This window comes from Cynoglossus semilaevis, chromosome 1 (assembly GCF_000523025.1).
Source record: "Cynoglossus semilaevis isolate Cse_v1.0 chromosome 1, Cse_v1.0, whole genome shotgun sequence".
NCBI classification, from domain to species: domain Eukaryota; kingdom Metazoa; phylum Chordata; class Actinopteri; order Pleuronectiformes; family Cynoglossidae; genus Cynoglossus; species Cynoglossus semilaevis.
In genome coordinates, this window is record NC_024307.1 from 8,524,536 (window position 1) to 8,547,804 (window position 23,269).

The window sequence follows — 23,269 nt, forward strand, 5'->3', positions numbered from 1 at the left end:
GCCTCAACTACCCAAAAACCTCACCTTGCCCCCTCAATCTACCAATGTAATTACCTCATCAACTAAACTATCAACAATCTCCCCCCAAAAAAATAGGATTTGTGGAAGTGTGAGGAAAACAAAACAAAAAAAACCCCCAAAACAACAACAACAGAAAAACATATCATCTCACCCTACATATGTGAGACGTTTGACGTTTAGAAGTCAGGGGAGCAAAGCCTTGAGGGCATACAATCAATATTACATTTTCCATTGCCACCTTCATAGCTATTGTAAATGGCTTGTGTCAAAAACAATAACAGGTTGTATCAGGAACCTTGGGTTTGCAATTTCACTCCTTGTGCTCGGAGGCCCCCCGTCTCCCTCCCCGGCTGCAGCAGCGCTGGGCGTTAATGACGCTACAGTGGCAGACACTTCTCACACTACGGTCGACTCCCCCACCACACCCCCGCCCACCCCCTTCTGCCCATTCTTTATCTCTTTACTCCTGACAGCCTTGTAAAGTATACAGAAAGTGTGATGATGATGTAAGGGAGCGCGCAGCGGCGGCGATGATTAGCCCTTGTTTCAGATTTACACACAGCCGTGGAGATTAAATCTCCTCCCACCTCTGTGTCATGACAGCTACGAGGCAAATGAGACGCAATAATGTGAAGGGTGGAGGGGCGGAATGGGAAACTTACTTAAAGTTCGTCCTTTCAATTGGACTCTTCATCTCACAGAGGAGGTCAAAGTGCTCAGACACACACACACACACACACACTGTTTGTTGTGTTCTCAAGCACTTCACAGACATTATAACATTGCTCACTTTAGACCCTAACCTTCACTATTAGAAATATTTATCTAATAATAACAATATGACCTCTTTACTAAGATGAACCTCAAAGGACTTTTTCATAATCGTGGACTACCAAAACGCCCACCCCCACATATATAAAGTTGCCCCACAAATATATCTATACCAAAAAATTACACACACACACACACACACAATACTGTTAGTGCTTTACAAGCACATACACTTAATGCGTTCCCTAACTCCCTAATTCTAAATAATGATAATCCTAACTTTAATCTGAGCCAAATCATAATCCTAACTCCAAACTAAAGTCGGGACCAACAAATGTCCCCACAAGAAGAAAGTGTCCCCGTTGCCATGGTATAGAAAGCTGAAATACCACACACACATACTGGCTTTAGGACCTCACGTAGACAAAATTAATTCCCTGGTGTTTTTTTTTTTTTTTTCTCGTTAGCCTAATTTAAATCCCAGAAACAAATATAAAAACAATATTAAAAAAAAAACAAAAAACAACTCCTTTCAGGTCACATACAAAGAAAAGACTTTTATAACCTCACAGTGATTATTTTCTTTTAACTGCAGAGTCAAAGCTCTTTTTTTTTTTCTTTTTTCAAAGCACTCTGTGGTCACACTTTCACAGACGTCCCCTGCGATATGATGGTATCAAAGCACCTGCTATGTGATAAATGAGTTTCGGCTAAGAGTGCTACTGAGCTGTGCAAAAATCCAAAAGTAATATAGTGAGACAGGATGACGCTGAGGCCGATCATCAGGTTGACAGACGAGAGGCGGGCAGCTCTGGGGGTTTGTCTGTGTAGTTGTTTCTCCTTCCTCGAGAAAGTCACGTCTGTGTCTGCGCCCGGATTAAATTGTTCTTCCTTATCTGAATAGGAATCTGCAGGAAGTCACAGAATCCTAGCTTATCTTGGCTAATTGAGGATGTGTGTGTGTTTGTGTGTGCATGCGCGTGTGTGTGTTTGTGTATGTGAGGGAAGGGGGGGTGGGTGGCTAGGGGGTCTTGAGGAGGTGCCAAATGCCACAGGATGCAGCAGAGCATGTCAGGACAAGAAAGGCACCAGCAGACTGACAGACACAACACCAACATCTGACGGAGGTAAACAATGCCAGCGCGTACACAGCAGTGCCAGGGCAGAAGCTGACGCAAACACCCCGGGCATAGGTGACATTTAATCCATCCATCATACTGGAGCCAAAACACAGATGTCAAGGATGTTCAGACCTTGTGTGGGCACTGTTTGGGTGGCAACTGTAAACACAGTGTTTTGTTGTGACATGAAGTACGGCAGTGATGGCAGGACTGTCCAACTGCCCTGAAATACGTCACACGTGTGAATATATGAGCATATTTAACCTGGCCTGTTTTTACACTTAAACTATCTTCAAGCTAACTTTGAGCAACTTATGTGCTAACTTAGCTGAGTTTGGTTTAGCAACACAAATTTCTGTCTGAGCCAATCTTTGCCATTCTGGTAGAAAGAATTTAGCCTCCTTTTTTGGGCAATTTGAATTTTTTTTTACTCATCAACTTAGAGCTATTTCCTGGCTATCCTTTAGCTTACCCTTTTTTTTAAATTTAGTGTTTTTTTATGTTTCTATGCCACATCATACCTCTCTGGCCTACAGCAACCACAGCTACGTATTTAATAGCTCTACTGTTAGGGATCACATTTTAGCTTTTGAAAGGCCAGGGTTTCCTCTGAGATATTGGATTGTCCTTGGGCAAATAATCCGAATTATTATTTATTTTTAAATGAAACTGGATCAACACTGAGTCACGATCAAGTGCATTAGGGCTTAGGACTAGATTTAATTATTTTGAAGCTAAGTTGTTTGGCTAGCTTATAGCTATTTTTGGTTAAAAATGTATTAGTCTTTAGCTTATTTTGGTCTGTTCATGCTAAACATATGCTAACATATGTTCCAAAAGCAGTTGTCAGCTGCTAAACTTATGCTTATAACATATGTTCCAAAAGCAGTTGTCAGGGAAGTTTGTATTATAAATGAAATCTAAAATTAGGCCCAATTTAAAATATATATATATATCTGGGCTAACCACTAGTTACATGTAGCTGTTTTTGGTTGGCTAATGTCTAGCTTTGTTTTTTAATATTGAAGTGATTCGGGTTTTTAACTTTGGGCTGTACCTTAGCTTTTTCTCGGCCAAGTTTAATGTACCTTAGTTTGACCTTTTTTTTTCTAACATAAGATTGAGCTATTGTATATGTTAAGCTATTTTTTGCTAGCAAGGCTTTTAAAACTTTCAATTAGTGAGTGAGGTTTCACTGACTTTAGGTCAGATTATCCATTTCACACAGTTTATCTGGACTCCTGATAAGATAATGGCACGGAACAAACAGCCATGTCTCACAGTTCAGCGGCAACAAACAAAACTAACCAATGACGGTGCACCACAGGGACGCACAGCATCCAGTTGTGCAATATGAGAGATGGCTCCAAAGGGTGTCTTAAGGAGGTGATAAAAAGGTCCGTGACCTTCCCCAAATGAAAGCTCCCTTCTGATTTGTGAGCCGCAGCCGTGGAGAGTGTTGTTTGAGGCGTGAGAGTGAGTGGGTGGTCCACCGCCGGGTTCACGCACCTTCCTCTCTGCAAACAGCCCAAATTTACATCTTTTTAATGGTGGCTGTGTCCACTAACCGCTGTAAATCAAAAGCGGGGTTTTAACCTCTAGGAGCCAGCAGGGGTTAATGCTAAGGGCAACAGCCGGACTGAACAAATAGACGCCCTTGAAAATGGTGAAGTTTAAACTGCGGTATTTTGCTTAGCTTTTCTCTGAGAAAAATAAATGAAGAGCATCTTAAATCGAGCACAAATAGACTTTAAATAAGTGGTCCAGCCCACCCACACGGTACATGCTCTGTGAAATAATGAATGTTTATCCATATGATGAAAACCCTGAGTGATATCCAGGAAATAATTGTGCATCTTTTTACCCTTTGCGCTCCGTATGCACAATACTTCTCCCACTGGCATTTTTTCCCTCTGTTATCATAAAGGGCATTCATAGATAGTGAGATCTCCTGGGCGCTGATGTGCAATCAGTGTAAGAGCAACATACCTGGCAAAGCCTGTGGTGCTTCTCTGAAAGGCCACTGGTTCACCAGGAGAATTGGCTTTCTAGTAATTGAGATCCGGCTAAATTATTCTCATCTGATTTTCTAATGACCATCTGAATGAGACCCCGTCCATTGTAAAGGTCCTTTTGGACCAGATGCTGCAGGAGAACCAAGTGTCACTCAGGCGCTTTTCTCTTTCTCTGTGCATTACTGGAGAGACGTACTGTATGTGACAGGAATAAAGATCAGCCAATCCCACAATAGGGTTAATTAAATATCAGTATAAACCAATACCGTACGCAGCCATTTGCCCCCAAAACTGAGGTAAAAGTCTCAGGACCCTACGAGCAACTCCAGCATTTGGCGAAACCCAGGTTTACTCTGCATCACGAGAGGAAACTGTTATTGATTGGACTTTTCCAAGTGGCAATTTTTGACCTGTCAACCAGTAATTCCCATTTGTCATCGCTTCATCAATGTTGATGGGTCCGTTTCCACGTCAACTCTGTCTGCAGGAGAAACAGACACTTGACCCACCGCAACAATATAAAACATTATTTTCCCTGCCCGTCTCACCCTGTCCCTCCATCATAAGTCTGGATCCAAGAGCAGTGGAACTCAGATGAGGCTATCGATTACGCTCGCACAAATGTGGCGAGGTGAGGGAGTGACACCGCACTCGGAGATCATTGCACAAACGTTCCCTAAATCACAAAAATGGAGAAGAGGTAGTTACTGACCCGGGCGTTGCTCCTTGCCGGGGCGACTACTGGTGCATTTACTTAGTGTTTAATCAATGGATAAAACTGTCTATCCATTCAAGTATTGATGTTTCCTATGACAACTGCTTATCCACGTAGAGCAGGGCAGACACCAGAGGCCTTTCAATCATGTGGCCGCTGAAGGGAGCGCCGCGAGGAAAAGGTGGGGTGAGACACATGAATCCCGGAGACTGGATTCATGCCGCAGCTCAATTATTCCACCGCCACAATACAGGCTGGAGTAAAAGAGGAGTCAATCACCATGTACGGAGCACAGGTTCTGCCACAGTGTGAGAGCTCAACCTGGTCGTTCCTTTATAATGGCAGCTAATCAATATGGATCCACTCCTTTTGATCTGCTGCCTCTGACCAACAACAATCACTAACAACAGTATAATTGCAGCCACCATAATGGTTCACCTCCTTATCGTGCCTCACCAGAGGGGGAGCAGGGAGGCAGAGAGGGTGAGGAAGCGTCTGGGCCTGTGAACTTTACTCCATCACTCTCTCTCTCTGGCGATCTCATTCACATGTGTACGCACACTCCTGCGTCTTCACGCTCGGTGGTGTTGCGGTACAGACGGGCAGTCCGGTCACCTTATTAACGTCATGTTCAGACACGTATCGACCCTGCTGCAGTGACGATCAATCTGTGGCGAGGAAAGGCAATCATGCAGAGTTCGTATCTATATGCTCCAGTATCTATAAGGTCCTGTACATGCGTTTGATACTTTTAGAAAAAACGCATGTCGTCTCCATAAAGTAGTAAAGTCAAAATCGGAAAATTAATTTGTGGAGACTCCGATAGTTTCGCCACCCATCCACTCATCATTGCTACTAAAACACAGATGAACAGATGTCGGCATGTGCACACACTGTAAGAGTCTACGAGTTTGTTGTTTTTTTCACCTAGCACCTTGAGTGTAATCATCCACTCATCATTGCTACTAAAACAGTTTTTTTTCACCTAGCACCTTGAGTGTAAAATAGTCACAAATAAAACACATCTACCCACTGTTATTCATCTCTGTTCCAGCAATATACAGAAAAAAAAAACGTACATTTCTGATTAATCACAACTAATCATGATTAATCGCGATTAATCTATAGCTATCATGCAATAACCAGATGAAAAATTGCAATTTTTTTTCTAGCTTCAGTTTAAACCTTTAAACACCATCAGTTGAACAAATTCGGTAACTATGAGGTGAACTATTTCCGCCCACGGCAGCACATAATAAGCGCATAATGACGGCAGTGTTTTGATTTATTGACTGCTAAATGAAGTCGCACGTGATGGTGACAGCGCGTGCACATTCGAATACGACCTGGAACACTTAGCGTTTGATGACCAATATGCCTTCTTAATCACTCTGACGCCCGGAACCTATGACAGAGCTACGAGATGATGGAAGTGACTGGTGGTAACATAATAAAGGCACCCTTCTCCTTCTTCTCACTCAACATCTCGCCTATGATTTTTTTTCCCCATGCCTTTTATAACTGAAAGCTATTTCATTACTCAATTAATCAGCATCTGAAGCTGCCGCTTTCCAGCACACGTGGAAATATGATCAGAGGATTTCGCAGCAAGAGCAGTGTCTGACCTGCAGCTGGTGAGGTAATAAAACACAACCTTAGCTTCACATAACAGACGGGTCAAAAGCAAAAGGGCAGCAACGCACGTCAGACACCAAGACAGGGGCGTTGCATCCTCGTTGCGCTTCCTCCGCGCCTGTGTGACAATCAATACTTAAATACAACAACAAGTAAATATATGTGGATTCAGCATCTATGACCATTGATCTGCGGAGGATCATTCACGCGGGTGAGAGACCTGAACCGGTCAGATCGCACGCCAAATCCACTTCGAGCCTGGAGCTCCTGAGTTTTGGTGTTTATTAGAGTGAACGACAGGTAAATAGGGGCTGGTCAGCATAAAAACAACACCAGCAGAAAGTGCAGGGACGTTGAAAGTGATTTATGCCCATTGTCATCTTTGTCAGAAGTTGTGCGTGAGTGTGTGCTCACGCATGTGTGTTTTTTCTAACTGTGTGTTTAAATCAATGGTCATCCCCTGATAAAAGATGGCCTCATAAATCATTGTTTGTTGATCACTTGTCAGGAGACAGGGCCCTTATGGCATTCTCCTAATTATTCCAGCTCACAGCTCCGCTGGATGAATCAGGACTGGAATGCCAAAGCAAATCAAGGACTCGGAATTTACAGGAACGTGGCCATGGAGGTTCGCTTGGTTTGGGTGAGTAAGCTGAGTGGGGAGGGTGGGGGCGGGGGGGGGGTTAACTACGTGTGGGTGGCAGGGTTAGTCAGGTTGAGTTCTAGGGAGCACTGAAGTGAGAAATCTAGTGTATAAGATATCAGTCACGCAACTTTAGTGCGCCGGAGGACGCTGTCATGACAGGAGCGAGCTGGCTGTCTGATTGGAATTGGACAAAAACATCTACATCTGTGATGGTGGCTAGTCCAGTTACGCTACAGCCTTGTATGTCTCTCTACCAACGCGATTTGGAAACATCTTTGTTGCCACTCACTGTCGAACACTCGCTGCTCCAACGTTGATAGACAACATGTCTCCACAATCCCCTTTTGGCTGAGGGAGCTAATAAAGCCTGACGAGTCGATCTGACGTGGACAGAGAGCATGCTGTGTTTTGCCTTCTCTTGTTTTTGAATGTAGAATTTATGCAGCTTCTGCTAAAGAACTGTGGAGAGACAGATTCTGTCCAGCGTTAGATGTTAGCGGCCAGATTATTGGATCACTTTTCAACGCCATTAACTTTTCAGCAGTAAGATGGTCTCGGTCGCCACTGTCCAAAATCCTTTAAATGCACAGTAATTACCCACTGGAGACCTCTCAGATGTGTATCGCCACTGCAGTAGAACCTCGTGGGAGCTGTAATACGGCAAGTGGAATTAGATATTGCAGTGATATTCCTCATTGAATTAGGATATGCGGAAAAAAATCCACTGATAACAATTTTTCTGGTTTTTCTCATCCGGCGGCGGCGGCGGACGGTCTGTGTCTCAGGGGAAGCTTGTTTTAGGCCAAGTTATTTAAATGGTTAAATTTATAAACAGTAATGAGAAAAGCTAAAACAAGTAAATAACAGCACACACACCACGACGTCTTCGAGTTCGTCAAGATGTCACTGACTCTCACATAAGCCCAGTTTCAAGATGAAAAAAATCTCAAAGTATAAAAATTAATCACATCAGACAGTCTCATTATTCACAATGATCGCACTTTAGGAAATAGCGTACATGAAAAAAAAAGGTTTTTCTTACATTTCTTACAATTTTTCTTACATTTAGAAGCAGCTGTTTAGCATCCCTTGCTATCTCAAAGTCACCACCTCCTCACTGTAATCCATGTAATGCCAGGATAAAAGTTTCAACGAGCTTGAGGCTAACACATGGTGTTAGTATGTGTAATGCCAGGATAAAAGTTTCACTGAGTTAGCTTGAGGCTAACACATGGTGTTAGTATGTTTAAAACACGCTGAGCTTATCACCCAGGTCAGGCCGCTCACCCTTTGACATGTATTTACAAAAAACAAAATCAGTGTTTGATCACATCAGTGTCCCTTCTCTATTACCACACTCCATATCGTAGTGTGTCAATGTCCCGTCAAGAAGGTGGGCCTCATACAGACACAACATGCAGAGAAGCAGAGTAGGTCACCTGAGCCCTGGTGTCCAAATAAAAAAACAATGACTCAGTATTTTATACTGGGATAAATAAAAATAACAAATTTTATTTATCCCAAAGGTCGGTCACTATCTATATTTGTCAGAGGGAGAGAATTTTTATGAACAAACATCTTGGGGGATGAAATAAAGTAAAAATCAAATTTTTGGTCATTTTGTCAACATAATTATTTGCCGTTATTTTGAAATACAGTCACAGGCCGGTTTGGACGAGTCGTTGTACCGGATTTGGCCCACGGGCCACCACTTGATTATCACTGATGTAGACCAAGCAGTAAACAGTGAGTTATTTTTAAAATGTCTTTGCAGCACGACTGGCTGGAAAATATTCCCCTGGGATTCCATAAAGTCAAACAGATCTAAAGATAAAACCCAGTCCTCGGTCCAGTCTTAAGAGTCCTCACAGCTGTAGACATGCTAATTGGATGATTTGTAGGATAAATGATAAACAGTCTTAGATAAAGTTAACCCTCCCACAGTGGGCCGGTTTGTGTGGCCAACAAGCAGCTTCCAGGAGAGCTAACAGCCACAGTAGCATTAATCTCATTCAGGGAAAGAAGCTGCAGCTCCTTTAGCAGCTCGCTAAATAAAGTTGTTTGCCAACACTGCCGTATTTTCATGAACAGAGGCTTGTTGTGACATTTAAATATGCTGATGCCGGCAAAACTATTTCAGAAAATTGGAGAGGCTTCAGGATGTGGAGAGATACTAAAAAGAGCTGAAGACAGTAAATTTATATATAAAAAAAGTGTTATTTGTCACCATCTGAGAAACCTGCGACAAGAAGAAAAAAAAGAAAGAAGCAAAGCCACAAAGCCACTCAAAGCGGCAAAAAATAAATAAATCATGAACTATTTCTTATCTGTTAAGCAATTATTTAAAAACCGTTCACTGCTGCACAGGAGTTTGCTCACAAATTGATTGATACGTTCCCCAGGCGATATTTTTATTTCCCAAAACGCTTCTGAATTAATGAGTGATTATTTTTACGCCTCATTTAAAAAAAAAAAAAAGTCAGGACTTTTAAATACCATTTTAACAATTAGCTTTTCTTGTTAAGAGAACCAGAAATGTTTTATTAGTTTTAATCATTAAATAGTTTGTAGCTCCCCTGCAGGTGGTGCCATAAATGTGTTTTATATCCGGTTTCACACCAGATTTTGGCCCAGTTTTACAACTTAAAGCTCAAATATAAAAACATTTTGATTAAATTATAATACGTATTAACATAATCCTAAATAGCATTTATTTAAAAAAAAGATTTAAAGCCTAAAAAACTCGCTCTCAATGTTTTTCTGTAGATAAGTCTTTCTCTGGGTTTTAGTCTGCATTCTGACATTACTGCCACCTACTGGGTTTTCTTTCCACAAGTTTACTTCATTTATATGCAGAAAAATAATGTCTAAAAATATGGAAAAAGAAAATACCAGCAGAGGGCGACAGGCCAGCAAATAAAGACATCGCCTTACACTTCTAGTGATCTATTACAGCTTCATTTGTGTACGTCCCTGCCCACATACTTCCATGAGAGCAGTACATTTTACACGAAGGTTAAGCAATACATCCACTAGAGGCAATGTTGAGCGCATAACTAATCATTTCCAGGCCATCGACAGTTACAAACATGCAGACTGTGGACGATGTCGTAAGTTATTGCTCGGAAACATCAATTTTGTTGATGTTCTGTAATTGTCTTCTTCTCTCTGTTTCTTTAATGGACTATACTGCGCAACACTGCCCCCATGGTTTCAATAGGTGGTACTGCACATTTCAAGCAATGAGCATTGCTTTTGTTTTGTTTTGGTTTTTTTTTTTTTTGCTTTTTAGAAATTGCTGTTAAAGAAACTAGCTATTGCACATTATTCTATTGTAGTGAATAAGACCGAGGCGGACGGATCAGTGGTCCCTGTTTTCATCATATCCAGTAGGAAACATCTGAGGAAAGGAAATGTAGGTCACTGGGAACAACATCAAACAGCCGCAGTCAGACAGTGCATGCAGGCTCACGTTTGTCTCCTGCATCTGTGAGGACATTCTCAACCGCCCGTGGGTATTTGTAATGACCCAGTGACAGCATTTCTCTGCTGGCGGCTGAGGTGCTCAACAAAATGAATAACTCTGACCATCCAGGAGAGGAGAGAGAGAGTGTGTTTTAGTGAGGAGAAGGGCAACATGTCACAACTCTTCAGACACCGTAGCTTCACTCCCCACCAGCTACAAACAATCTACAAGCACTCAGGACCCACCACAGAGGCCGTGTGGGCTGCATTTGTGCCACTAGTGCGTAAAATGTGTTTCTGCACTGTCTTGGTCGTCGCCTTGACCAGACCAAATGTTCCTTCAGCGCCTCCGTGCCTCAAAGTCTTACGTGATGGAACCACTGGGGAGTCAATAAATTCACCTTCCCAATCCTACAAAGAGGAGACGGGGGCTGCCCACCGTGTGCTTAACTCCCAGAAATATAGATTTCCCAGCATGCATTTGACAGTGTTTGATGGTTGAGCTTTTGATTTGGGGCAAATATCATGAATATAAAATATATTATGGGAGAGTGTTACTTTCTTTGTTTATCCACGTAGAATAGAACAGAATAGAAAAGAATAGCCTTTGTTTCCATTAGAAAACCCATACCAATCTAAATCCAAACACAAAATTAGCAACATTGAAAATGAAAGTATCTGTTTTAAACTGTTATTGCAAAACATACTACGATACTGACAGTATGTACTGTGGTACTGGAGGACAAGTCAAGATGTCATGTCACACATGCCAGCACAACAGCAAAGGTGTAATAAAAAAAAAAAATTGCATCGTCTGCATATATAGAGAGCTATGTTGTTATTATTATTATTATTAACTTCTCCATTCCTGATTGTCCTAAACTTTAGTCTAGTGTGGACAGACATAACTAGCATTTTTGGTGTGTTTTTTCCCCCCACAAAACTGTATTTACAGCCTGGGAGTCGTCTGCGCCTGACATTGATGTGAGCTTATATAATCCATGTATATGCAGTTATCTGTGTGTCTCCTGTAGTAATCACCGGGGTTAAGTATCTGCTACATGTTTAATGTTTCAAAAATGTATATGCATTTAATTACCAGGAGTTACAGCCAGGCATTCAGGAGCATTGACCTGTAAATGATTGTTGTGTTTAAGTAGATATATTACTCTGAACATTTACCAGATTACTTCATATATTTTAAATTAATTTCTTATTATGTAAATTATACTTGTTTTCCACACTGTGACCTATATTTGTTTTTTTGCAGAAACCGGTTTTCAATGAATTGAACTAGGAATATTAAACTAATCAGTTCTTACACTACGCCTGTTTGACTGTTTGCATGCTTTCATGTTTTAAATTAAATGCGTTACCTTTTTACACGGGCTGTGTTGAGGTGACCGCAGGGGGGTCTTCTATCAAAAACCTTGCAGGATAGCAATCATTACAACCATAGCCCCCCCAGTAAGCGGGCCATGCTTCCTGTAAAGGGCCCCAAAGGAATCGGTGTGCTAATTATTTACTGAGGCCGCAAAGACTATCAAATGAGACCCTGTGTCGAGTCTAACTGCGAGGGGGGGGGGCCTAACAATGTAACCTGGGTAACATGCAAATAGAGTGGAGGTCGGGGGGAAGGGGGTCAAGAAAGTGAGGAGATAGTGGGAGGAAGCGGAGGGAGTGTGCAAGGTTCAGTGGTGAGTCAGGAAAGGTGGGGCCACCGAGGGGCACAGCAGCAGAGTATTAGATTTCAGATGCATATGAATGACCAACTGCTGGCTCTGCTCTAGCTTCAGGGGGAAATTGCATGGACTCCCCTTGAGCTGCAGTTTTGAATCTAGATTACTGCCTGACTTAATCCCGGGGTGGGAAAGCAGGGGGTCATGAATGTCTGTAGCTGGTGTCATTAAATTAAAATGCTGCAGCAGAACAGATAGCCCTCTTTACAGAGTTTTATTACATGCAAACCGATGTGTTTAACTACTGTGAGAAACCCATCACCCGTTCTCTCGTTGGAGATATCTCTGCTGTGCCATCATTAGGTCTGTGCGCTCGTACAGGCACAGAGTTGAGATGAAAAACAAATGATATAATCCCACAAATAATCTCACACACACACTCAATCCTCAGGTCAAAAAGGGGGGGGAGGTTGGGGTTGGGGGGGATGGGCGCCGAGCTTTCAGGGTGAGAGTCTGGGCAGGAAGCCAAACAGACTTCAGCATATGTAATAAGAGAGCACTGAGCTCAAATAATAAACCGGCATCTTCTCCAGTTGATTAGAGGGCGACAATAATGTGTGCTCAACAAACATATAAACACACACAGGCTGTCGGGTTAAAAATAATCAACACAGGCCATTGGACGGAATGTAAAAGACACACATTTAAATATGCTTTCATTTTAACACCATGGTACGGCCCGTCTGGACCATTATTGTTGGCTTATGACCTTCTCTTTATTGGAAAGTGCAACAGCCTCTCACAACTGCAGTAAAGCTCCACCAAGAACATCTAGAGAGGATTCATAATTAATTTCAAACATAGTTTTAAATAAGTGTTCCGCCTAATATATTCAGCTCGGTGTTATTAATGTAATCCCGTAACAATTCAAGCACACCAACCTAAGTCATGTACTGCTTCCTCACCTACAGGGGGCGCTGTAAACACCATTGTGGTGATATATGATTTGAGCTAGTTTTGAGTTAAGTAAGAACTATGGCTAAGGTTTTATGCGATTAATCATAGGGCAGCTGTAGTTTGATCTCGATTAATCATTACAATTCGGACATTCTTAAATATGCAAACAAAAAAAAGATAAATATCTATGATCTGATTTAATTCGTGATTTTGTGAGAAGGCATTTTAAGCTCAGGTTGCGTTAAAACGAAAACATAATATAAATAATGTGTATTACCTGCGTGGTACAGCAGGGTGCAGTCACTCAAACTAAACTGTTTTCTCATTTGTGTTGCATTATACTACAAAGTACTTGGTTTATATTTCAAGATTTGTACAAAAAAATGTATTTTCTGGGAACTCGAAAAGTGACCAATAAGACGACTGTGAAACCAAGCTCTGCTCCAAAACACTGAGCCCATTATCCGGACACCTTTCACAGACCAGGGTTAATTCACTTATTCTTCACACCATGAATGGAGCAAACACTACACTCCAGATCTGCATACAAGTCAACCGGGAGACTCCATTCACTTATTAGAATTCACCGAGTTGGCTCTTGAAAGGAGAAGCAGGTGTGAAATCAGGCCCGTCCCCTCTGCAGAGATAATTCACATGAGTGATGTGTGACCTCCAGCAGCTCCCCACAAAAAAAGTGACCATCTCTCAATGAGATCTTATCACGTGTCAGAGGAGATTCTGGGAGGAGTGATTGAACTGTTTGTGTCTGTGCCAACAGGACCGCAGCGCTGCCATCCTGAGGTGCCGGCGACAACCTGCTGATGTGTGCTTCCACCCTCACCCCTCCTTCAACTTCTTTTCGGTGTCTCTTCACTTCTGCTAAATAATGAAAAACTGCTCTGAAGCCGTGAATGGAAAATTGGACAGCGGCAGAGTCTGCAGCTCCGTGCTTAATATATGTCAGAGCGCTTGGTTTTTGTATCCAGGAAACGTGGAGGCAAATCTGAGTTAAGTCCAGTTCTTATGAACAAGACTTTAAATTTGACTCTTTTTTTCCCCCTTCCTCTCAGTGTGTGTGTGTGTGTTTGTGCACACACATGTGTATCTGCGCGAGTGCTAAAACACCATAAGGGACCTGGGCCTTCACCGGCCCCACCCCCCTCCTACAAATGTGAAGGCATAGTAAAATCAGTGCGGCAGATGGGGCCGATGCTTCCTCTGCTTTCCTTCCACACTGAGGGGAGGGCAGAGCAAATGGATAGCCATCAACAGCAGCAGGAGTCGCCCCAGGCCAAGACTGGAGCAGAGGACACAGGGACCGGACTGTTGCTCAGACAGGCGGGCAATTTTAACCCACAAATTCTCCCTCACAACAGCAGGCACGAGTCCTTAAAGCACCAGGGTGTTATATCAGGAATTTCACGCTGAACAGGCATTCCAGACTCCAGATGAGAAAAAGCACAGTTTTCTCGTCTGGATTCATAAGATAATAAATTATATTTATGTTTTTTTTTTACCTTCTATGGATCATATCACATGTCTCGCAGAGGACCGAGTGCCGGTGTGTCATTTCAATACTGTGGCACACAGCGTGCAGGATGTGTAAGGCCCTGGCAGTGTCTAACAGCATGACATGCTTGTATAACAGAGCAGGAGAGGAGCAGGCGTTGGACAGAAACGGTGTCACGACGGTGGCAGATCTGGAGCAGGGAGCATAACTCCTGTCTACTTGTCAATTAACAGACAGTAAACAGGTTTAAATTTAGCTTCACATGGTGCAGCACTGTTATTGTTATTATGAAAAACCTGTGGCGTCGGAGAGCTCGGTTCAGTATTCCCACAGCAATATCAGACAGTGTCCCGCTGGGAGAGGAGGACCACATGTGGATGCACGATGACACAACATGGAATCTTTCTGCGCAGCAGCAGCAGCAGCAGCAGCAGCAGCAGCAGCATAAGCTCAGCAGTGATGTAATGTATCTGAGCTCACCGAGTGAGAGTCACTACGCGGGAGGGCGGGGGAAGATGTGAGGAAACTGTGCTACGATTCCTGGTTTTAACGCTATGACGCCACTAATTGCAGAGGACAATTATCTTCCAGTGTCCACTCTGCAGTCACAGTCACTGATAAACAATCTGTGTCTCCGTGTTCAGGCCGAGGTCTTTGCGTAGGTGTCACACACACAGCGTTTGACTCTGACATCCAGGGTCGTATGAATGATTTAAACGCTCAAGGGACTGGAAACGACTTTCTTTGGTCTCCACAGTATCCCACGCCACACCAGATCTCTGCGAGGACGACGCTGTCCCGGCCTGCGTCTCCCGAGCTTTCTAGATTTTCATTTATTTATTTAAGGAGGAAATAGACGGAGATTTCAACGGGTCACTAATTTCATTTCAACATGTACCGGTGGCATTAGCCCAGAGCAGATATTTCAGAGGAACACAAAATCAATGTTCAGATTCTATTGGGAATAGCCCTGGAACCCATTAGCAACTTTGACCAATAGGTCAGGTAAAGTAATAGCCAGATAAATGTTTTATTACAGATTTGCAAACTGGCTTAATGGGGGGGCTTGTACCTGTGCAGTCATGCATGGCAAATATTCATCATTAGATTCTACCGCTGTAATGAACACAAATCTCTCCGTGGGCCGAGGCCCGTGGTTCTTTATGCGTGATCCGTTAAAGGTGGCCCGGGTTCTAACCAGGCCTCCGAGGAGACAAAGCGCTGATACATCTGCGCTCCCGTGTGCTCTCTGCACAGATGTAATCGCTGCCATTAATGTTTTAGCACGTGATAAATGTTTGGACGCGCCAACTGCGTCTGGTACGGTGATACACTGAACCAATATGGGTGACGTGGTTCAAGTTTATTTGTTTTTCTAATGGAGCCGGGCTAATGTCAGGGACTCACAGTCTGTCGCTGGTAATAGGATCACTGATACAGCAGCAGCAGGATGAAGTTTATTATAATCAATCCTGGTGTCACATGGTGCACCAGTAACACAACCAGTAACAGTTTGAGGGATTTTTTTTGGTCTTGTTATGCTTTAGTTTTTACTTTTCATTCTTGTTTTTGTGCCACTTCAATTCATTTAAAAGACAAAAGTCCAAGTCATTAAACTGAAATGAGAGTCCAGGAGTTATGGGGCGAAAATGAAAAACCACTGCATCACTCCTTTAAACTATCTTCACTCTCAGCTCTGACCTGTTCCTGACCCCTCTACAGTGACACGGTGAAGTATTAGTGAACTCTCACCCTTGCGAGTTTACTTTAATACAGGAATTACGCTTCTGTAAAAGTCGCTCCCCCCACACGACAAACCCCCCTGTTGTTTTCTGAGATTTAACAGGATCTGCTGGGAATAAGCAGCGCCGTTCATCAGCCAGCGAACATATGTCACGCTCAGACCCCTCCGTTCGCCCAGCTCCCTCACCGCTCTTTGATGAACACAGCACTACTTTTCTGAATGGAAGCCAGACAGACCAAGAGCTGCCACACGCTGAGGAGAGCCGGCTCCTGTTTCCAGGCCCGTCTCCAAGGGAACCGGCGTGCTCTCCAATCACATCGCTCGGTGAATGCAAGCGGGCAATTCAATTTCTTAAAGCGGCAGTGTCGGTTTGAGAAGGGGGCTGCTGAGGGAGGGAGGGAGGGAGGTTGAGCAGAGACAGTTTACATTTGAAATAGTAAAGCACCTCAACACGAGGGGTTTAAAAGTTTTCCTTTTTTTCCTTTTTATTAAATGTGAATTCACATGTTAGTTTGAGCCCATCCATTTCAAAGTATCCGCCTATGTACAAAATAGGCATCATTCTGTCATCACATCCTTCTTAAAACGCAACAAATAGCACATTTGTGTACATATATTCACAAACTGAAAGGACAGTGGATGGTGGTAGGTACTTATTTATTAAAAGATGAGTCAGAGACAGGTTCACACTTGGAATGTGAAGTAACTACTGCCTAGAACTTCCAAAAACAAAACCCCAAAAAAAACGTCTTGGCATATAATTAGGTCATATTCCAAAACCTTTTTATCAAACAGACTTCATATGTAAGACCCACATAAAAATAAACAATATCTCCTTTTTTTTAAGTGCAAGAAATAAAAAATACAGGTTTATGGTTAATGTTTTTTTTTTCTTTTAAAAAAAGAAGGCAGTCTTCAGTTTTAAAATAAAGTTTCATTTCATGAAACAGGACCATGGAATGTTCTTTTTTGCTTGCCTGTTAAAATAATGCCAAACCACCACTTTCTCAGACCATGCCCTTCAGCAGAACTTCTTTTTCCCCCCCGAATTTCAGTCAGATTCAAACTGTTTTGGTGTCATTTGTGCCCCCCACACTACCCAATTATGTGTGTCGAAAACATTCAAATGGTTTTATATTTTTTTTCTTCTAATATCTGTCACCGTCGTATGCACCACACCACGAGGCCATATTCAATGTTTTGCATCAGTTCCAGCTGATTTGTTTATTTTTATTTTTTTCTGCCTGGACAGGCTTTCAGCATCATAACATGAAATGATGTTGACAGTGCACAAGTCTGTTTCTCCATCACTTGCTACAATTGTTGATGGTCTGTGTCTTAAAGAGTATATATTGCACAAAAAAATGAGAGGGGGGGAAAAACAGTATGTGCCATAAAAAATACCAAAATCCAGTTTCACACCTGCGATCGGGACCCATCCACATATCACGAGTATGATATACATAAACTCCTAACTTTACTATATTACAGTACATATACAATCTTGAAACTAGTTCCAGCTCTGAGGTATGTGTTCCCCCATGATGCCATTGTATCGTCTACAAATACTCAACAAATCTGCTCTACAACTGTACAAAAAAACCTAGTTTTTAAAATCACAAGGCATTTTTGATGCAAGTCTTAATTTAACTTAATCCTTAAAACCAGGACTTCCTTGCATGCTAAAAAAGAAATGATAAAGGGAAGAAGTGCCTGAAACTCACTGAAAGCACAGTAAGAACATTCCCTTTCAACTGTACAAAAATATGCCTGAAAATATCTTACTTTTCTTTTAAAAAGATGAGGTCTGTTATGTATCAAAATGTTTCCCCTCCACACCTGTAGTCTGCAGAGGTTTAGGCTGCTTAATTATTTTTCCAAACCAGGAGGTAAACGGAATCAGGTACAAAAAAAACCCAAAAAACAAACAAACATTTTTGCGGCATTAAGAAATTACAGAAAAACCGTTGTAAAGTAACATCCTGAACAATTGTCAGTTCACAGATTTGCTTCGAGTCAGTCCACAGTTCGTTTTTCAGCTCCCTGCACTTTAATAAAATTTTTTTGTTTGTTTTGAGAGGATAAGATGCATAGAAGTTCAGTGTTCTTCCCTTTGTGGTCCGTGTACGCTGAACAGTAAATGCAGACCTTTAAGGGGGGGAAAAAATCCATAAAACCCTGTCATGCTGCCAGAAAAAGAAGTCTGCAGACTTAGCTCTTTTTTTTTTTTTTTTTTTGCTACCGGCTTCATAAGCATCTCATTCCTCAAACCTCACCTCCGAACCTCCTGGTCCTCCACCTCCTTCCAGGACACTTCAGAAACAGCCACAGGAGGCAGGAGTGGGGACAAGTTGACCACATATAATTTCATTGCTCCCTTCTCTGTTATTACTAGAGAAACCTTTTTTTGTCCGTGTTCAGTATGTGAAGACCAGGTCGGAAAAGTTCGCCTCCAGCCAGTCCCCGGCAATCATCTCACTGAGTTCTGGCGTGCAATAGTCTGGGAATTCAAAGTGGGAGCCCAGGCTGCCCTCACTGAAAGAGTCCAGGTCCTTATCCACAAGAGACAGGGAGAGGTTTCCTGAATTAGCGTTGCCCAGTTCGGAGCCCTGGGCGCTGGGAGCGAAATTTAAACTAAAGTCGAACAGCAAATCGTCCGCGTCGTCGCCGGAAGAGGAGCCGCTGCTGCTGGAGGAGGAGGAGGATGTGGAGACCGACCTGGAGGATGCTGGTGAGACGGAAGCAGCGTGCAGCGCACTCTGCTTGGTAATGTTTTTGATATTGTAAAAGACTCTGGTGCTGCTGCTTCGTACTTCTTCGTACATGCTCGTCCCCTCCGACTCGGCCGACGAGCTCAAAGTTGGACTCGCGGGAACTTTGGCCACATTGTACGGCCGCAGACGCTCCTCGTCCCCGGGCTTAATCCCCATCCGGTAGTCGTCCTCGTAGTCGTCGTCGTCGTCCTCGTCGGTGAGCTCACTTTTCACAATCTTTGTAACTTTTAAGCTGGGAAACACGCAGTCCTCGCCGTAGCCGTGGGAGGACTTGGAGCCGCTCTTAGTCTTTATCTTTGTGCACTTCTTGCTGGGAGTCTTTGCAATTTTGCCGCACTTCTCCGGAGACGGTGCTGATGATTTGGAACTGTCGAGCTTTGGTTTTTTCTTGGGTCGGTACTTGTAGTCGGGGTAGTCTGCCATGTGTTTTAGCCGCAGCCGCTCGGCCTCTCTGATGAACGGGATCTTCTCGCTGTCCTTCAGCATCTTCCACCTCTTGCCCAGGCGCTTGGAGATCTCTGCGTTGTGCATGTCCGGCGACTGCTCCATGATCTTTCTCCTCTCGATCTTGGACCAGACCATAAACGCATTCATGGGTCTCTTGATGTGACCGGTGGCCGTCTTGCACCAGTCCGGGTTAATCGGCACGGGGCTGCATGCCATAAATTCACTCTCCTCGGAGTCAGTAGCCTCCCTGGACATGCTCCCGTCCGTCTCGCTGTTGTCGGTGTGCTGCACCATTGTCTGCGTCTGCCGCGTAAAAAGTCACTCAGTGTCCGGACGCTGCAGTGTCTCAAACAGCCCCACACTGCTCCAGACTGCCGCTCAGCACTCTGCGTCTGCGCCGCGGTTCGTCCACGTCCTCTGCTTTATTATATGTACGTGTGTCTCAAGCTCTGCACTCTTTTTCCTGAGTTACAAACTGCCTTCTTAACTAGTTATCGGCTTTTTCATCTCCCCTGCGTCACGCCCCGCCGTCCAATCACGTCGCTTCCACTCCGCCCTGCAGACTCCATCCAAGACTCCCCTTAACCCTTTTTATTCCTCCCTCCTTCCTCTGCTCTCACTGGAGTGGAGGTGGGGGTTTGTGGAACACAGTGTCTGGGGCAACACGCCGGGCGAGACAGGCATATTAAACACACAGTTAGCGCTGAGCGCTCGTCACATCAACACCACTCACCAAAGCGCGAAGAAAAATAAGTATATTTATCCGTTTTTAAATTGTGGGAAAAAATGTAAACATATAAAAAAAATTATATTTGCCTCCCAGACAGATGTAAACTTCAACGTGTCTGGAGTAAAAAACGTACATGCTTTGTGGTTATCTGCTCCCTTCACTACCCAAGGCTGGAGACTGAAGGTGGCGCTTGGACACTGTTCCAGGCGCACGGATGCATCTGTGCGTCCGCCTGCCTGACTGCCTGCCTGCCTGACTCTGTGCCTGACTCTGTTCTGTACAAAGACAGGTTATAGCAGCTGGTAACGTCTTTACTGAAGGACCCAGTGTGTTATCATTAACTTCAGTGCGTTTATCATTCATCTCTCCAAGACCCAGCTACTACACACCGACTTCCCTTTGGCGCGGGGCTGTTTCCTCGTGTGTTTCCTGCTTCCATTTTGAATGAAGGAAATAGGTCAGTAGCACAATTTCCCTCAGAGGGCTTGTTTACAGTGAGGGAGCTTTCCAAAATAGTCCTGCAGCTTCCTTCAAACTGCTGTGTTATCACTTCAAAGCAACATACACAGACACAGGCTACTGCTGTATACACACGCACTCAATACACAAATATGTAAACATATATGCATACATATGTGTTATATTTTAGTTTTTTACAACCTTATTCATACCATTTCTGGCACCCCAGCATTATATATATATATATATAATGAGGTATGTATGTATGTATATATACCTCACCGGAGGAACAAAATAAATTATATATATTCAACATGTGTATTTCGCTAGTTAGATGATGAGTATTTGTGTATATATGTGTTTATAAATATATACACATATACACAACTCACTGGGGAAAATGACAAAAAAGGTAATCAATCAAAAACAATATAAAGTTCACAGTGCTACGGTAAAATAGACCAAAAAAATGAAATTGATAAAAAATTATAAAATAATATATATATTAAAGATATATGTGTGTATATTTGTGTGTGTGTGTGTTTGTATATTTTCACAGATGCAACCAATTGTTGTTCCGACTGTTGATGTTGCCTTAATGACACTATACTCTACTCTGTCCGCCTGCACTGATGTTGATAGTGTAGCGTGCTCTACCACATGCAGGCCAGGCAATAACACTTATTCAGATGGCATCATTTGGCCGTGCACTCTTTGGTTGAGTCCACACAGGCCGACCACGGTTGTGCTGCTCCCCACTGAGTTTGCTGTGTCAAGAGGCAGTGTGTGCACGGAGCCCAGCGTCTGCTGCACCCCTCCGCCCTCCTCCCCTGCTGGGTCTGGGTGGTAGCCAGCCGTGCTATTGGAGGCTGGGGCGATAAGGTGTCCTGCTTTTCTCTCTCTGCTTCGTCCCCTAGAGGGCAATCACTTACCCTTTTGAAACCCTCCCCCCACCCAGCCACCTTATTTTCCCCAGCTGGGGCTTAAGAAGTGTCTCTGATACAGAGTGTAGGAGAAAGACAAGCAGAAATGGAAAATGGGGGGCATATAGGGAGAAAACGGAGAGGAGTGAGGACACGGAGGCGGTTTGAGGACGGGAATCGCTTTGAGATAGAGGGGGGAGGCGGCTGGCTTTCCGTCCTCGGAGGAGAGGAGCAGCCCTGTGTCTGTGTGTGTCTCTCTCTCGGGCAGAGATAGGGCTGAAATGCTTTATCATGACCACCCTGTGCTGATTAAGCCTTATCAGATATATGTGCCGGAGCAGGAGTCTCTAGAGGTTGGCACATGCACATGCATGTTTTACTGTCAGCATCTGTTTTTTCTGATGATTCATTTAAGGGCCATCTGATCTGCTGATGGATGCAGATTTGGTAGGAAAAGAATATTTTGAATTAAGTGTTTGTGTTGTGTTACATAAAGCTGCGGTTTTTTTTTTTTTAGTTTTTTTTAGTCTGCACCTCTCAAAGGAAAAAACAAGTCTGATATAAATGTTAAAATAATACATTATATTGCACGTGTATATCCTGGTGTGATAACATCTGAAAAAATATGTTTAATTTTTAATTTTTTTTATTATTCCATTAGGTGATTTCCTGCAGTATGGTTCTAAAAGTGTTTTTTTTTCTTTACCTGATTTCATCCCGTGTCTGTTCATATCTGGTGGTGGCCAGCTCCAGCCAACCTTATCTCTTTATATGATGGTTTAATGCTGGACATGAATCACAGGACTGCTTAATGATGAGCATGCAGGGTGGTTGTCCTGCTCATTAGCATGGCTCATTATTGGCTGTGAATGAGGTGCTGGTGTCAGCCCATACAGCCTATGAGTCATCTTAGGGAGGGTCTCATCGCCATGCCTGCCTCACACAGATGCACCAGCATTACCCACACACACACGCCCCCTCCGACTGCCTCATTCAGTGACTGGTGATCATAGTGGAGAAGGAGGAGAGAGAAAGGGAGAGAGAGAGAGAGAGAGAGGGAGGGAGAATAGTGGGACGGTGAAACAGGTTGTGTTCTCATTTCATTTCACTCTAGAGATTACATATGATTAAACAGTGAAAATCCAGAGAGCGGCATTATCACTGTGTGATTCCTAATGCCATTCCCCTCCTTTTCCCCCAATACCCTACAGGCAGATGTTTTAATGCTTATTGCTTATTTGCTGCTTTTCATGTCAAGGGGGAGGACATTTTATTCCAGAGCGATGGAGTGTTGAATTAAGTGATGGTTTTCATGCACAAACATTGAAAGAGCATTTCAGGAGAAACAATTCCCCTTGCATTGCTTATCTAAAAGCCCCCAAAGCAGCTGCTGCTCTCACAAAGGGCCAGTGAAGCGTTAGATCAATACTAACCCTGGCCAGAGGCTATCTGATGCTCAAAATGCATGGATCCATCTCCTCTGCATGGCCCCAAGACAGGTGTGGACTTCTGGAAGCCACTATCTGATGGTCTCACAATGGCCGCAGGGGGGAGCGGAGGGCTCTGGGGGGTGAAAGAGGGTGAGGAAAAAGAGAGGGAGGGAGGAGGTGTTTTGGTAGCACATGAAAACGCAAATTAACTTTTCACTTGACAGACA

The 23,269-nt window shown here is 43.4% G+C and overlaps 1 protein-coding gene across 18 annotated transcripts in view; it reads right to left on the reverse strand.

Annotated features, from left to right (window-relative positions):
- Positions 1-23,269, reverse strand: part of sox11a (SRY-box transcription factor 11a) — a 436,554-nt gene that overhangs the window by 158,364 nt on the left and 254,921 nt on the right. For 2 of the 18 annotated variants that reach the window (XR_003052000.1, XR_003051987.1), the window contains exon 5: positions 23,046-23,175. The exons of 14 other annotated variants lie outside the window; for them this stretch is intronic. Coding sequence is in view for 2 of the 4 variants with exons in the window: in XM_025063214.1 (XP_024918982.1) it covers positions 18,697-19,794 (1,098 nt within the window). In the remaining 2 variants the exon portion in view is untranslated. Of the gene's footprint in view, positions 1-16,919; positions 23,176-23,269 lie in introns of those variants that run through there. 2 more of the 18 variants (XM_025063214.1, XM_008308956.3) reach the window with 1 other exon arrangement.